The 13,872-nt window shown below is 42.2% G+C and overlaps 1 protein-coding gene across 4 annotated transcripts in view; it reads left to right on the top strand.

Annotated features, from left to right (window-relative positions):
- adgb (androglobin) overlaps positions 1-13,872 on the top strand; it is a 37,166-nt gene that overhangs the window by 3,182 nt on the left and 20,112 nt on the right. For 3 of the 4 annotated variants that reach the window (XR_015848300.1, XM_088325345.1, XM_088325343.1), the window contains exons 4-17: positions 649-960; positions 1,668-1,825; positions 2,942-3,013; positions 3,886-3,983; positions 4,998-5,077; positions 6,065-6,372; positions 7,404-7,554; positions 9,687-9,732; positions 9,834-9,924; positions 9,996-10,059; positions 10,534-10,639; positions 11,265-11,403; positions 12,204-12,318; positions 12,466-12,615. Coding sequence is in view for 3 of the 4 variants with exons in the window: in XM_088325345.1 (XP_088181471.1) it covers positions 649-960; positions 1,668-1,825; positions 2,942-3,013; positions 3,886-3,983; positions 4,998-5,077; positions 6,065-6,372; positions 7,404-7,554; positions 9,687-9,732; positions 9,834-9,924; positions 9,996-10,059; positions 10,534-10,639; positions 11,265-11,403; positions 12,204-12,318; positions 12,466-12,615 (1,890 nt within the window). In the remaining variant the exon portion in view is untranslated. The remainder of the gene's footprint in view (positions 1-648; positions 961-1,667; positions 1,826-2,941; positions 3,014-3,885; positions 3,984-4,997; positions 5,078-6,064; positions 6,373-7,403; positions 7,555-9,686; positions 9,733-9,833; positions 9,925-9,995; positions 10,060-10,533; positions 10,640-11,264; positions 11,404-12,203; positions 12,319-12,465; positions 12,616-13,872) is intronic. The other variant, XM_088325344.1, reaches the window with a different exon arrangement.

Raw genomic sequence — 13,872 nt, 5'->3', positions numbered from 1 at the left:
ATATATTTATATATATTATATATATTATATATATTTATATATATTTCTTCCTCATGCCATGCGGCTCTCTAACTCCACCCAGGGGAGTAAAAGCCTATATTAAACCCCACCCCCACATTTGCACATTACCCTATTTTTATGACGGTATTTTTCAGAGCACTATTTAAATACTCTACAGCAAAATGTTATTTTGGGTATTTTTGTATTCTATATATTTTATTTTATTATTTGCTGGAAGTGTGAATTTCCCAATGAGGATGAATAAAGTATCTATCTATCTCATTTTGTTCTCCATTTTCCTTTTTTCTTTTGTTTCTTTTCTTTTTCCTGCTTTTTTTTTCTTCTTTCCCCTAGTTTTCAACTTTTTTTTCTTGCCTTGTTACGTTTTCTTCTTTTTCTCTCTCGATTTTTGAGGTTTATTCTTCTTTTGTCTGTTTTTTCCCTAGCATTTTCTATTTTCTCGTTTTTTTCCCCCCCTTGTTCTTATTTTTCCTGCTTTTTTACGTCTTTTTGTTTTTCCCTCGTCCTTTTCCTTCATTTTTCCTGCTTTATTATTTTCTTCTTCTTTTTCTCCTTTTGTTTGTCTTTGTTTTCGTTTTTCAGGTAACGCCCCCGCTTCGTACCGATTCGTGTTCTTTCTTCCGCCAGGTGCCGAAAGTGGTGGACAACGCCGGCGCTTTTGACTTGGTGTCATCCAACCGACACTTGCTTTGCAGCGAGGTGAGCGGCGACCCGACGTTTGGACGGGGGACGTGTCTTTCTCGGCTTTTGTCTTTTCAGCCGATGCGACGGCTGATCAGCGAGATCCACATCCTGTGGGAATTCGCCCGGCGGCCGGAACGTCGAGAGCCCGGCGGCTGGAAACCGTGGGAGCACGTTTACTCGCTCTGTAAGCCGGGAAACGGACAGCTGGCGTCTTTCAACCCCTACGGGAAGTACCTGGTTCGACTCTTCTGGATGGTCAGTCCCAAAATCCTTTTCTTCTAGGCGGAAAACGAAAAACCTACTGTTAGGAATTGAACTATATTCCAAAAGTAGCGTTTGCCAAATTGTTCCAATGAGTTATCTGACTCCATTAACCAAACGCAACCAGTATTCGGAAAAAAAATCGGAAAAAACACTGGACTATGTGTAATGTAACATCAAACATTCCGGTTGTATCCAGCAACTCTGTTTGACCCTCGTCACCCCCCCCCCCCCCCCCATCAACAACTTAAATAATTGAACGAAGTGAACTCCATCGAATGAGTGTCGCTCGAGTCTCCGTCAAGCCCTCTCTCTGGATTCTCCCTCTCGATCTTCTCCGGACCCACGTCTCTCCGCCGGCTGGTGTGCCGGCTCCTCCCACGGGCGCGCCTCCGTGTCTGAAGAAACTTAATGACACCGAGCGTTTATCAAAACGATGCCCGACGTCCTTCGTCAGAGCCCCGTTATCCAAGTTCCCAAGCCAAAACATTCCGCATTGGGAACGACCTGACCTGAAGCTCTCGCTCAGTGAAACTCTAAATGTAACTCGTATTAAATCAAATCCTTTATAGTGAAAGGTATAAAATCCTTCGATAATCCTTTGTGGTTTTCTCCCAAGCTAACGTTAAGCTAAGGTTTCTCCTAGCCTGCTCTCGTTAGCTCGGTAAAAGGAAACTTGTCATTGTTTTTTTTTTGCGAAGGGCTGCTGGAGGAAGTTGTGGGTGGACGACCGTCTTCCCTTCGACCGAGACGGCAACCTGCTGCTGCCGGCGTCTCGTTGCCGGGCCGAATTGTGGCCCATGCTGCTCGCCAAGGCGCTGCTCAAGCTCGGTAACGCGCGGCCGCCATCGCCAACGCCGTGAGTACCGTCTATACTGCGGAGGGTTTTGACAGACCCCGGTGGGTGGACTGTCTGAGACGGGTCCGTGGGCGTGTCCGTGGGCGTGTCCGTGGGCGTGTGTCCAGGTGTGTTCGCGGGCACGCTTTAACTCACAGGTGTCAAACAGGCGGCCCGCAGGCCAGATCAGGCCCACCCATGGTTTAAATCCGGCCCGCAAGACAACAGTGAGAGAAGCGCAAGAGGAAAATGAGCTGAAGTTTTAAATATGTCCACTTGATGTTACCCAAGCCAGTTAACATTTGCAAAACAGCTGCGGTCGTATTTCTCTATTTCTCTCTCACTTTATTTTTTTTAATTTTTTTCTCCCTCTTTTGATTTCTCCTGTTCACTCTCTTTCTCTTTTTCTCTTGTCTCTATTCCTCTCTCTCTCTCTAACTCTTTCTCTGTCTTGCTCTCTTTCTATTTTCTCTCTTTAATTCTCTCGCTTTCTATTTTTCTGTCTTTCTCACCGTCTTTCTTTCCCTTTTTCGACTTCTCTCTCTTTCCCTCTCACCTCACTTCTTCTCTTTTTCTCCTGCTGACTCTTTTTCTTTCTGTTGTTTCACTTCTCTTATTCTTTTTATCTTTCTCTTTTTTCACTTTCTTTTTCTCTCTCTATTCATTCTGCTCTCTTTTTCTCTCACTGTTACTCCGTCTCCCTATCTGTTTATCGCTCTCTCTTTCTCTCTCTCTTTTCCCCCTCTCTCTTTCTCTTAAACTTACTGGTCCGGCCCCCGTGTGATTTTTTTTTTTTTTATAGCATTTGTGGCCCCCAGCTAAAAGCAGTTTGACGCCCCTGCTTTAACTGATAAGCTACCAATAATAATGTTGAATTCTGCATTCAATGACTGAATAGAAAATCTTATATTGTACTCTATTAGCCTTTTTTCACTCTACTGTGAATTTTCAACTCATAATAACGTTTCCGTACGAAGCCACTTTAAAGTCGAGCGACGCGGAATCCCTGAAAAAATCGACGCCTATATATTTTCTTGATTTGTTTTGTTCATTTCTATTTGGCCTTTTATAAAAGTGGGATTGTTTTTTTTCCTTTTCTAATCATAAGAATAATGCTGTTTATTTTGTCATGATCAGTGAGGACGAGATGGGAGACTTCAACTTCATTCACCACCTGACCGGCTGGATCCCTCAAATCAGACCCATCGAGTAAGACGGAGGACAAGGGGGTGGGCAATCTACGGCCCGGGGACCAAATCTCGGCTTTTTTCCTTTTTCATTTTTCTTCCTATACTATTTATTCCCTCCTTCTCCCTTTTAGATTTTTTTTTCTTTTTCCCTTTTTCTTCCCCCTTTTTATTATTTTTTTGTGTTTTTCTTTTTTTTACTTTTTTACTTTTCCTTTCTTTCTTTCATTTAACAAGGGGGTGGGCAATCTACAGCCCAGGGTCCATATATTGCCTTTTTATATGGGGCTGAAAAGACGACGAACGACAACGTGTCTTGTCCCCAGTGTCCTTACATTTTGCTTCTTTTTTTCCTTCCTTTTTTCCTTCTTCCTTTTTCATCTTTCTTTCTATACTATTTATTCCCTCCTTCTCCCTTTTAGATTGTTTTCTTTTTCCCTTTTTCTTCCCCCTTTTTCTTCTTTTTTTCTTTTTTGACTTTTTTTCTTTTGTTCCTTCTTTCTTTTCCTTTTCTTTTCTTTGCAAAAGGCTTGGCAACAAGTAAAGAAGAATGTGGCGAAGAATGTTCTTTTTGATGCTCATTTTATGTGGCACCACACAATTCAGCGACATCTAGTGGTGAAATATGATACACTGTGCATCATATGTTAGCATTCTGTTAGTGTGCAACTTTGAAGCCAAATTTTCCTCTTTTTTTATATCCCTCATTTTTACCACTGAAGAAATATTTTTTCTCGAGTCATCGAGTGAACAAATGAGACATAATGTCGCTTTAAAAAAACAGGAAAGCGTTCTTTTTTTTTTTTTTCATTTTCAAGGGACAGTGTGGCCAACAAAATGTTCAAAAACATTGCTTTATATCACCGTGAGCGAATGAACTTTTGGATTTGACAGCTGGGTGTGTCGGAGACAAACCTGGGACTTCTTACTGGAGAGCCTGCCGCAGTTTGCGCACCCGACCTCGGAAAACTCCGCCCCCGGCGATCGGCCAGGTGAGACGCCGCGGGTCGAGCGCTAACGGCGAGTGTCGGAACGGGAGACCGCGGAGGCGCGCTCGGATCACACATAGGCTCAAAGTCGCCAAATTAGACTTAACTATGCAACGGAGGCGCCGATTCAAGATATCCTTGTTGAAAAGTTCAGCCGAGCGGTATATTTTCCGGGACGAGCCTTTTTACCGTCTCTAGGCGACCGGGAGTGCCTATTTGTTCGTATTTACGTCGAATCGTTCGGCGCGACATTTTGTTCTGTACGTGGAAGTTAAAATAAACGAAGCGCACAATGAAATCCACATTTAGATGGCGCAACGTATCACTTTGTCCAAAGCGGACACTTATTTTGTGTCTAAAAGGGGTCCAAAAAAATAACCCCGTTGCCCTGCCTCTCAGGATACCTGCCCTCAGGTTTGCATGTACCCCATGCACACCGTTAGACTGAAGGTTTAAATTGTTAAGGAAACACACGCCCCCCCAAAAAAAAATGGACCAATCGCAATGGACAGAGTGTATGGAGCCTGTGATTGGCTCATGGCGTCGGAGGGCGGGGTTTAGCCACAGGTCCATTGCCTTGTCACAGCCCGCTTCCATCTTAAAGGGCAACGCGCATTTCTTTGAATACACTTTTGCTTTTTCCCATCTCCTCATTGAGTTTTTGAGAACCTTATGTCGAGTCATAAGTCAAGTCTCGAAGGGCTGCACAGTTTTAACAGTTAGAAATCAGTTCTCATTGAAATCCTTCCTCTTCCGCATCCTTCCGCTACTCCACCGTACCAAGTAAATCAATTTGTTCTTTTCTTCACATGTATATTTATCTATGATAGTCACGCATATGCAGGACTAAGTATTGACTATTTTGTTATTTTGGAGCGCTTTACAATCCGCTTTACACTTACCCGTTCTGTCGTATATTTGTAGCATACTGTCGTCGTATTTCCGGTGTAGTATAATTTCCGTCGTCGTATTTCCGCGGCCTTCGATTCGAATCGGATGTTTTTGTGGTCTTTGCAGGCGAGGAGTGCCCGACGCTAGTTTGCGCCAGCTTCCATCCCGTTCAACGACGGGAGCATCCTTTTCGACGCAGCAAAATGGTAAAGAACTCCACAAATAAGACGTACTATTCCACCTGGGATATTGCAAAAACACTCGAGGAATACTACAAACGACTACTCTGCAAATACCACATAAATAGCACTGCAGAAACATGACGACCAAAGCGTGACAGAAATAGTACAGCTTAAATGCTACAATAGAGATAATACTTGGATGGAAATACTCCAAAATACGACGGCAATACTACAACAATCTGACTTCAGAAATACAACCAAAGCAATATTCTATTCAGTGCTTAAAACGGGAACATCATATATTCTTTTTTTGCTTCCATTGTGAGAATTTGACTGAGGAGATCTTTTTTTTTCCTCATGCCATGAGGTTCTTGAACTCCACCCGGGGGAGTCAAAGCCCACATGAAACCCCACCCCCACATTTGCATATCCCTAGTGTATTTTCCCTAGCACTATTAAAATACTCTATATCGACATGTTATATTGGCTATTTTTGTATTCTAGATCTTATTTTATTATTTTATTTTTCAATACAAGGATACTATTGTGTGAATTTCCCAAAGGGGATGAATCAAGTAGCTATCTAGACATCTATCCATCTAGACATCTATCTAGACATACATCTATCTCTATCTATTTAGACATCTATCTCTATACATCTATGTATCTCTATCTATTTATCTATCTATCTCTCTCTATCCAGACATCTAACTAGACATGTTTTAATGTCATAATAAACCTGTATTTATCATTTCTGTCATTTTTTTTGAAACAAACATTCTTCTAATTTCAAGCAATTATTTTGAAATTCATTCTTATGTTATTATTTTGAAAATATTTTCTTCAAATGTATCGTTTGAGTCCCATTTGAGGGAATTTATTATTATTGTTATTTATTCATTTTGGAAACGTTTTAGAAATGTTGGCGATTCGGATTTATTTTACCGTCAAATTCCAATTTTTTTTTCCATTTTTCGGGAATATTTTGTCTTTCTCCATATTTTGGCGCAGGCGGATACTTCGGAAGCCCTCCGGCGCTACGCGCTCTGCCTGCGCCGCAGCCACCCGGTCTTGCTCACCCGGACCCGGGCGTGTCCCCTGGCCCCGCCCCTCCGGGCCCCGCCTCCCCAGGCCCCGCCCGAGCCGGCGTGGAAGCGGATCCGTCGGAAAAGCCCCGGCCCCGTCGTCGTCGACGACGCGCCGCGAGACGCCGGGAATCGAACCCGGGGAGGCGTCCCTTCGACGGAAGGCGAAGAGTTTGTGGGCGTGGCCAGCCCCTTCCTCGAGACTCCGCCCGCTCCCCCGAAAGAGCGCCACCCGTGGGTGATTTCGATTTTGGGTCCCGCCGTCCTTTCTTCGTGTTTCTTTTACTGTACTTGGAGTTTTTGGGAGTTAACGATATAGGTTTTGAAGACGAGTACGGAGATGCTACAAAAATACTAACACACAAATATTATGATACAACAGAAATACTACTAGGGAAATACTGCAGACGTACTACTATGGAAATACTACCAAAAGAAATACTGTTTCAATTCACTATATAAATACTTTTCACCTTATTTGTGTAGTATTGTTTTCATAATATTGATATAAAAGTCGTTTTCAAAGCGCTTTACAATGTGCTTCACACTTACCCAAAGAAAATGAGTAAGAAAGAAAGAAATTAAAAAAAGATGGATTGAAAAACCCTTTTTGGAGAGTTTTTCCATAGTATTTATTTTGTAGTATGACCTTATTTGTGTTTTATAGTATTTCTGTGATATTTTGTAGTATTTTATGTATATTTATATCAAAGTTTTTTTTACTAGAATATTACTGAAGTGGTCATTTTGTAGTATTTCTATCGTACTGTATATTTTTTGTAGTATTTATGTTTGTGATCATATTTTTCTAGTATTTATTACATATTTATGTAGTAGCATATTTGTACTAATACTTGACTTTGGTTGTATTTTTTTTTTACTGTATCTGTTGTATTAGTTTTGTAGGATGACCTTATTTGTGTTTTATAGTATTTCTGTGATAATATTTTGTAGTATTTTTTTTGCATATTTATATAATTTTTTTTTTTTTTTTTTTTTTACTAGAATAATACCGTAGTGGTAATTTTGTAGTATTTCCATAGTACTGTATATTTTTTGTAGTTTTTGTGTCTGTGATCATATTTTTGTAGTATTTATGTATGTAGTAGTATATTTGACTGTAGTTGTTAATTTTGTAGTACCCCATAGTATCCTTTCGGTAGTATCACTTTAGCATTTTGGAATATGACCGTACCGCCGTCCCACCTTTGTATTATTTTTGTATTAATACTTGCACGGTATCATAGTATTTTCTATATTTGGAGGCGGGAGAAAGGGAGCGTCCCCGAGAAGCGGGCGTACGCCCCCCCGTTGGAGCCCCTGGCCGAGGGGGCGGAGCGAGAAGGCCCGGACTCCGCCCACCGGGACGACCCCCAAAGCCAGGCCCGCTCGGCAGGCGTCCTCGAGGAGACCCAGGTCCGCTCCCCGGATTCCGTTTCACCTTTCTTCTTTACTTCTGTTCGGTACCGATACCGAATAGCGATACGGATGTCGATACCGGTTGAGAATTTTTGGGCTTCATCAAACTCAAACTATCCATTTTGAATGATTACAATGAATGTTCTTCTTTACTTCCGTGACGCGTTCGGGACCGATACCGAATAGCGATACGGATGCCGATACCGGTTGAGTTCAGCCCCCCCTTTGAAAAATGTTTTTATCCAAAAGATTGAATTATTGGGCTTCATCAAACTATCCATTTTGAATGATTACAATGAATGAATAAGATAGCTCCGGCACCCCCGTGACCCTACTGAGGATAATCGTGCAGTTAATGGATGGATGGATGGATGAATAAATACGTTTGTTTTATATATATATATATAAAATATATATATATATATATATATAATGTAAAAAATATCATTCTCTTTTCAACAAACATTTTTTTATTCAAGCTATATATATATATATTTTTTGTAATTCTATTTTTAAACTGTATTTTGATTTTTATATCTTAAATATATTTTTCTCAAGTCGCAAAACATACCGAGCGCAGCGCTCGGGCTCAAAAAAACCCAATTTGGAAGCGGAATGTCGGTCAGGTCAGGTTGTCAAAAGTGCAATTAGAGGGTGAGTGTCCCCTCTGGGCGCTAAACTATTTCCCATCGTTCCCAGCGTACCTAAAAAGCATTTACGGCCAGCGAGTTCGCCTCGGGTCGAGAAGATTCCCTTTGAGTGACAAACGTGCCGGATGAGAGAAAACAAGATGGCGACCGCATTTCTACAACATGCTTCACACCGAAATCGGAGTATGCTACGCTAGGCGCCTAGGGGTTCGGGGTCTTGCCGCCATCCACTCGGAGGAGCCGGGAATCGAACTTTTGACCCGCTGAGCTACTATTATATAATACAGCAGAAATACTACTACGGAAATTTCTGTTGCGGGACTACTTAAAAATACTACGTAGACTTCAGAAATACTACGATAAAAATACCACAAAAATAATGCTGCAAAAATACTACAAAAATAGCAAAAATCCCCTCGTGTCACATGACCTTCATTAACCCCCCCCCCATGTGGCCCCTCCTGGTGGCCCCTTTTTGGAAGGACGGTCCTTACGCAAGCGGACCGCCTTAGCCTGGAATTTGCCGGGAATGCGGATAATCACCTGAGCGCTGCCAAGAGGCTCCAATCTTTTTCGGAGTTGGAGCCCGTCGAAAGAAAAGCATCATTAAGAGCAGCTTTTGACATTTTTTTTTTCACTCTTTTTCTGTTTCCTTTTTTTGCCCATTTCCTACATTTTTTCTTTTTTTTTTTCACTCTTTTTGTTACATTTTCCCTTATTTTTCTGCTTTGATTCTATTGTTTTTCTTCTTTCTCTTTTTCCGTTTTTTTGTTAATTTCTCTCCCCTTGACCCTTTTCCCCTGTATCTTTCCCTTTTGGGGCGGCAGTAGCTCAGGGGGTAGAGCGCTCAAAATACACAGAAAATCACGACAAAATCTTATATATTATAGTCTACGGAGTAGGAAATAACTGTACAAAAAACTCAACAAAATACTTGAGAAAATAAGTGCCAAAATATAGAAGAAATTCTACAAAATCGACGTCAGAATACTCAACAAAATCCATGAAAAAACTGACAAAATAGACGACAAAACCTTGGATAAATAGGCGACAAACTCAACAAAATACTCAACAAAACACTTGAAAAAAGAAGTGCCAAAATATATAAGAAATTCTACAAAGTAAACTACAAAATACTTGACAAAATCCATGAAAAGCCTGACAAAATAGACGACAAAACCTTTGATAAATACGCGACATCTTCAACAAAATACTTGAGAAAAAAGTGCCAAAATATCTAGGAAATTCTACAAAATAGACGTCAGAATACTCGAGAAAATCCATGAAAAAGCTGAGCCAATACTGTCGAAAATCGACGCCGAGCTGGAAGCCTGCAGGAGAACAAGGACTCCAAATAAGGAGAGAAGACAGCAATAGATTTTGACAAGAGTTCCAAATGGGCGACAGCTCTTTGAAATGTGTCTGTCCTTCTAAGGCTGAAAATCCAACCAAATCGCCCCGTTTTTGCCCTCTTTTCAGGTTCCGGCAGAGGACAAGAGAAAGGAGGAGGACGTGGTCTCCTCAGGTAGGATCTGATGCCTTTTTCGCATGTCTGCGTGTCACCGTTTATGGGGTCCCGAAAGCAAATATCCGTTTGACCCCCCTCAAACGCATTTCTATTTTCAGAGGTTCCTCAGAAGACTGGCAAAGAAGCCGGGGTGGAACCGGTCCTCCCCGAGGCCTGGCTTCCGCTCCACGATTTCACGCGATGCTTCGGGTAAAATAGGCCCCTTCCTTTCGACAAATTCCGTACCGGGACAAAAAAATGGAGATTTTTGTGTCCGGCAGTCGCTTGTTGATCTTCCACGACCCGGAAAACTACCGACATCGCGCTCACAAGACGCTGCTCAAGGTATCCCTTCCCATTCTTTTCAATGAGATCCCATTGACCCCCCTGAACAGCCCCGCTAACTGTTTTTTGGGGAATATATCCCGGGTCATTGGGATTTTCCAGGAAACGTAGCCCAAAACAGAAAGTATTCTAATCCCCTTTGTGTTTCGATTCGGTCTATCACTGAGTACTAACTCACAAGGGGCTAAATCAAAAGCAAATCCAACCTGAGTTTATCCAAACCCGAAAAAAGACTGAAATTGAAATGCAATGACCCGACGCCGGGTGCTGTCCGAGCGGTCATTATAATAATGTAATAATGAGGCACATGTGTGTAGAGATTAGGCTCGGGTGGCTCCAGTTTGGATGGGCGCCCTCTAGGGGAAGAACGGGGGCAGCCCAGATCCCGACACCCGATCCTACTGTTCGTTACTGACCTTGACCATTATCACCGTTGCATCTTCTTACCGATAAGAACTTTTTTTACGTTTTCAGAGTTGTTACGCTCGAGGGACCGAGTACTTTTGCCTGGACAGCCTGCGGCCCTCCCGGATCCTGATCGGCTTCTCCGGACTGACTCGCTGGGGACAGTTAGACGGCGGTAAGGATCATTGTGATTTTCTAGGAAGGGCTTCTCCTCCTCTCGTAGAAACAAATCGCCATGAACGTTTTGCCGGGCTAGCCTAATTAGCATCGAAGATTCCAATCGGATGCCGGTGGCATGACGCCGTATTCTTTATCCTCCGCAAGGAATTAGGCTTCCGAAGAGCACCCAAACCCTAATTTGGGGAATGCAAATCATAGTGGCGGCCCGAGGCAACAAGTGTTAAACTCGAGGCCCACTCTGATTTGATTTCCCCTTTTCCATTTTCCCTTCATCCTTGTTTATTATTTTCCCCCAAGTCCCCGTTTTGTTCTCCTTTTTCGCACTTTCCCCTTTTTCTTTTTTTCCTCCTTTTTAATTTTTCTTTCCCTGTTCCCCTCTTACATTTTTACCCCTTTTCAGTCTTTTTTTTTTAAATTTTTTATTCATTTGATTATTTATTAACCCTAACCTTTGTTACCCTTTTTTTGTTTTTCCAATTTTATTTTTTTGCCTTTTGTTCCTTTTTTTTTCCCCAATGTTGTCTTTTTTCTTTCACTTTCCACGATTTCCTTCATAAAAAAGGGAAATAAAGCTAAAGAAAAAGAGGAGAATGCCCAATGGCTTCAATATTCCTTTGCAGCCGATAAGATCCGGACGTCCCGGAGCCCCGCCCTCCTGCAAGCGGCCCCTTTTGATTGGATGAGGCGCCGGCGTCGTCCTGCCTCGGTTACCGTGGAAACCCACGGTACCGAAGCCGCCGTACTTGATCTACCTGCCGGGTAAGGACCGCCCCTCCCCCCAAAAATGGAATCAAGCGATCGGCCGGCTCCCTTGCTCGTTGGTTTCAATAAATAATTCCGTCGCTGACGGGCAAAAGTAGCCGAATACTGGAAAAGTACTCGCATATAAGCCGACCCCCGCGAAACTGCTGGAAAGTAGCCGAAACGGGTGGAAGAAAATGCCCTCAAGCGGGCTTCTCTGAGCCTACCTTTTGGCTGGCCTTTGGTTTGAAGGCTTTGAAAATAACTACTTATCTTGTACTGCACTTATTCTATTGTTACCACGTTCGTTTTTGGAAGCAGAAAGAAGGAAAGGAAGAGAACAAATAAAAAGAAAGACGGAAGAAAGATGAATAGAAAGAGAGAGAGAAAAAGAGAGATGAGAAAAAAGCAAGAGTGGAGGGTGAAAAGAGTGGGACAGATTAATAAAGGGATGAAGATGGAGTGAGAAAAACAAAAAGAAAAACAGAAAATGGAAAGATAGAGAGTGAAAAAAAGAGAAAGAAAGAACAAGAGAGTGAGGGAGAGCGAAAGCAAAAGAGAGGAAGATGAAAGACAGAATCTCTCTTGTTCTCTTTCTTGTTCCCTCCTTTTCTCTCTCTCCCTCTCTCCTGTTTCTGTCAATTGTTCTCTCTTTCTCTCTCTCTCGTGTTTCTGTCAATTGTTTTTCTCTCTCTCTCTCTCTCTCTCTCTCTCTCTCTCTCTCTCTCTCTCTCTCTCTCTCTCTCTCTCTCTCTCTCTCTCCTGTTTCTGCCAATTGTTCTCTCTCTCGACAATGGTCTTTTTTGTGCATTTTTCAGGCGCCATGTTTTGTCCTTCCACGCCTGGGCAGAGCTTGGCTACCACCTGATCCTGTGCAGCCAATCAGCTTTCGCCTTGGGCGAGCAGGACGCCATCATGGCGCTTTGTACTGAGGTCTCGCACCCGTAAACTCTTTTTTTTTTTTTTTTGCATCAAATCCCAAATAAGTGTAAAAGTGTAAAAATCCAAACCGGATTTTCTCTTTAAGCATTTTTCAATCGTTCAATTCATAAAAGATGACTTTTTGTCTTTTCTTCCCAGGAGAGTCTTCGTTTCACGGAGCGTTCCAAAGCCATGATGGACGCCCTCTCCAAGATGGTGTCCTCCTTCCACTTGCCCCAACCAAGATGGCGACTGGAGGAGGTCGTCAGCCCCCAGGAAAGCAAACTACAAAAATGGAAAATGCGAAAAGTGAGAATGGATTTTTGAAAAAAAAGGGATGTCGTGCGACACTGCCGTGAAAAAGTCATTGCCCCCGATAACAGAAATCAAATGCTTACTGTTAGCGATCATGAGTCTTTCACAAGGCTGTGGAGGAATTTTGGCCCATTCTTCTTTGCAAAATGGTTCCAAATCTGCCCTATCGGAGGGGTTTCTAGCATGAACTGACTGTTTATATTTTTAACTTCGATGCTTAAAATTTTTTGTCATATTTCTCTACAATGTCAATGGTCTGCATTTCTATAGCGCTTTTCAATTCCATGAAGAGCTCCCAAAGCGCTTTACAATGTGCTTCACACTTACCCATTCTCACACACACACACACACACACTCACACACCGATAGCGGCCATGCAGTTCAGTTTTTGACATATAACAGAGGAGCCAGGAATCGAACCTGCGACCTCGCGATCCCAAGACGAGCGCTTTACCTCCTGCCACGCGTCTTTTAAAAATGACGCCTACACCGCTTTCTGGTGGCTTCGCTTTGCCATCGTGCTTCCTTCATTGCGATCAACGGCAGCTGGCATGAGTTTGTATAGTATTGTCAAGTTCATTTTCTGAAAATTCAACAATTCAATTCCAATTTATGGGTTTTACAGAGCAAATAAGCAAAAAACTTTTGCAGTTTCTTTTAGCTAGCCTTCTGGCTACCTTTTTAGCTTTGTAGTTATCCTCCAACAATTTTAGCTATTTGGAAAGCTAGCTTTTTCATTTTTTGGGATGTCATATGGCTAAAATTGTATCCTTTTTTTTTTGATAATGATCAAGCTAAACTTTGGCCTTCTTTCAAACTGGCGATTTAGCTTTTTAGCTTTCTGTCCGTCTGTCGAGTTGGATTTTTACTCTTTTAGCTAGCTAACTGTGTTACTGCCAGGATCAGTTATTTAATTGTTGGTTTCACTCTTCAAAGCCCTCCCTAGTGTTGCAAAATACTTAATTTAGATAAAACACGATTTCCTTTTTATTTTTTTAGGTTTTCCTTGCCCTCATGTAGGTTTTAGATCAGCGTCACAAACATAACGTGACATGACAAGGCGTTTATTTGACCTGAACAAAAAGACTTTAGAGACCGATGAGGGAAACTTGAGACGGCAGATTTGGGAGTACCTTTAAAAAGAGGGCTGGAGTGGAAGATCCTGGACTGAAGAGGTCATTGAAGAAGGAAGTTAGGCTTGTATTTCCTTGTCTCCGATCCAATTATCTAAAAATACACCCGATTCAGGAT

This window comes from Urocampus carinirostris, chromosome 20 (assembly GCF_059441175.1).
Source record: "Urocampus carinirostris isolate Australia breed hairy pipefish chromosome 20, RoL_Ucar_1.0, whole genome shotgun sequence".
NCBI lineage: Eukaryota > Metazoa > Chordata > Actinopteri > Syngnathiformes > Syngnathidae > Urocampus > Urocampus carinirostris.
Note: the sequence above shows the minus strand (reverse complement) of the source record. Positions and strands in the feature narration are given on the sequence as shown.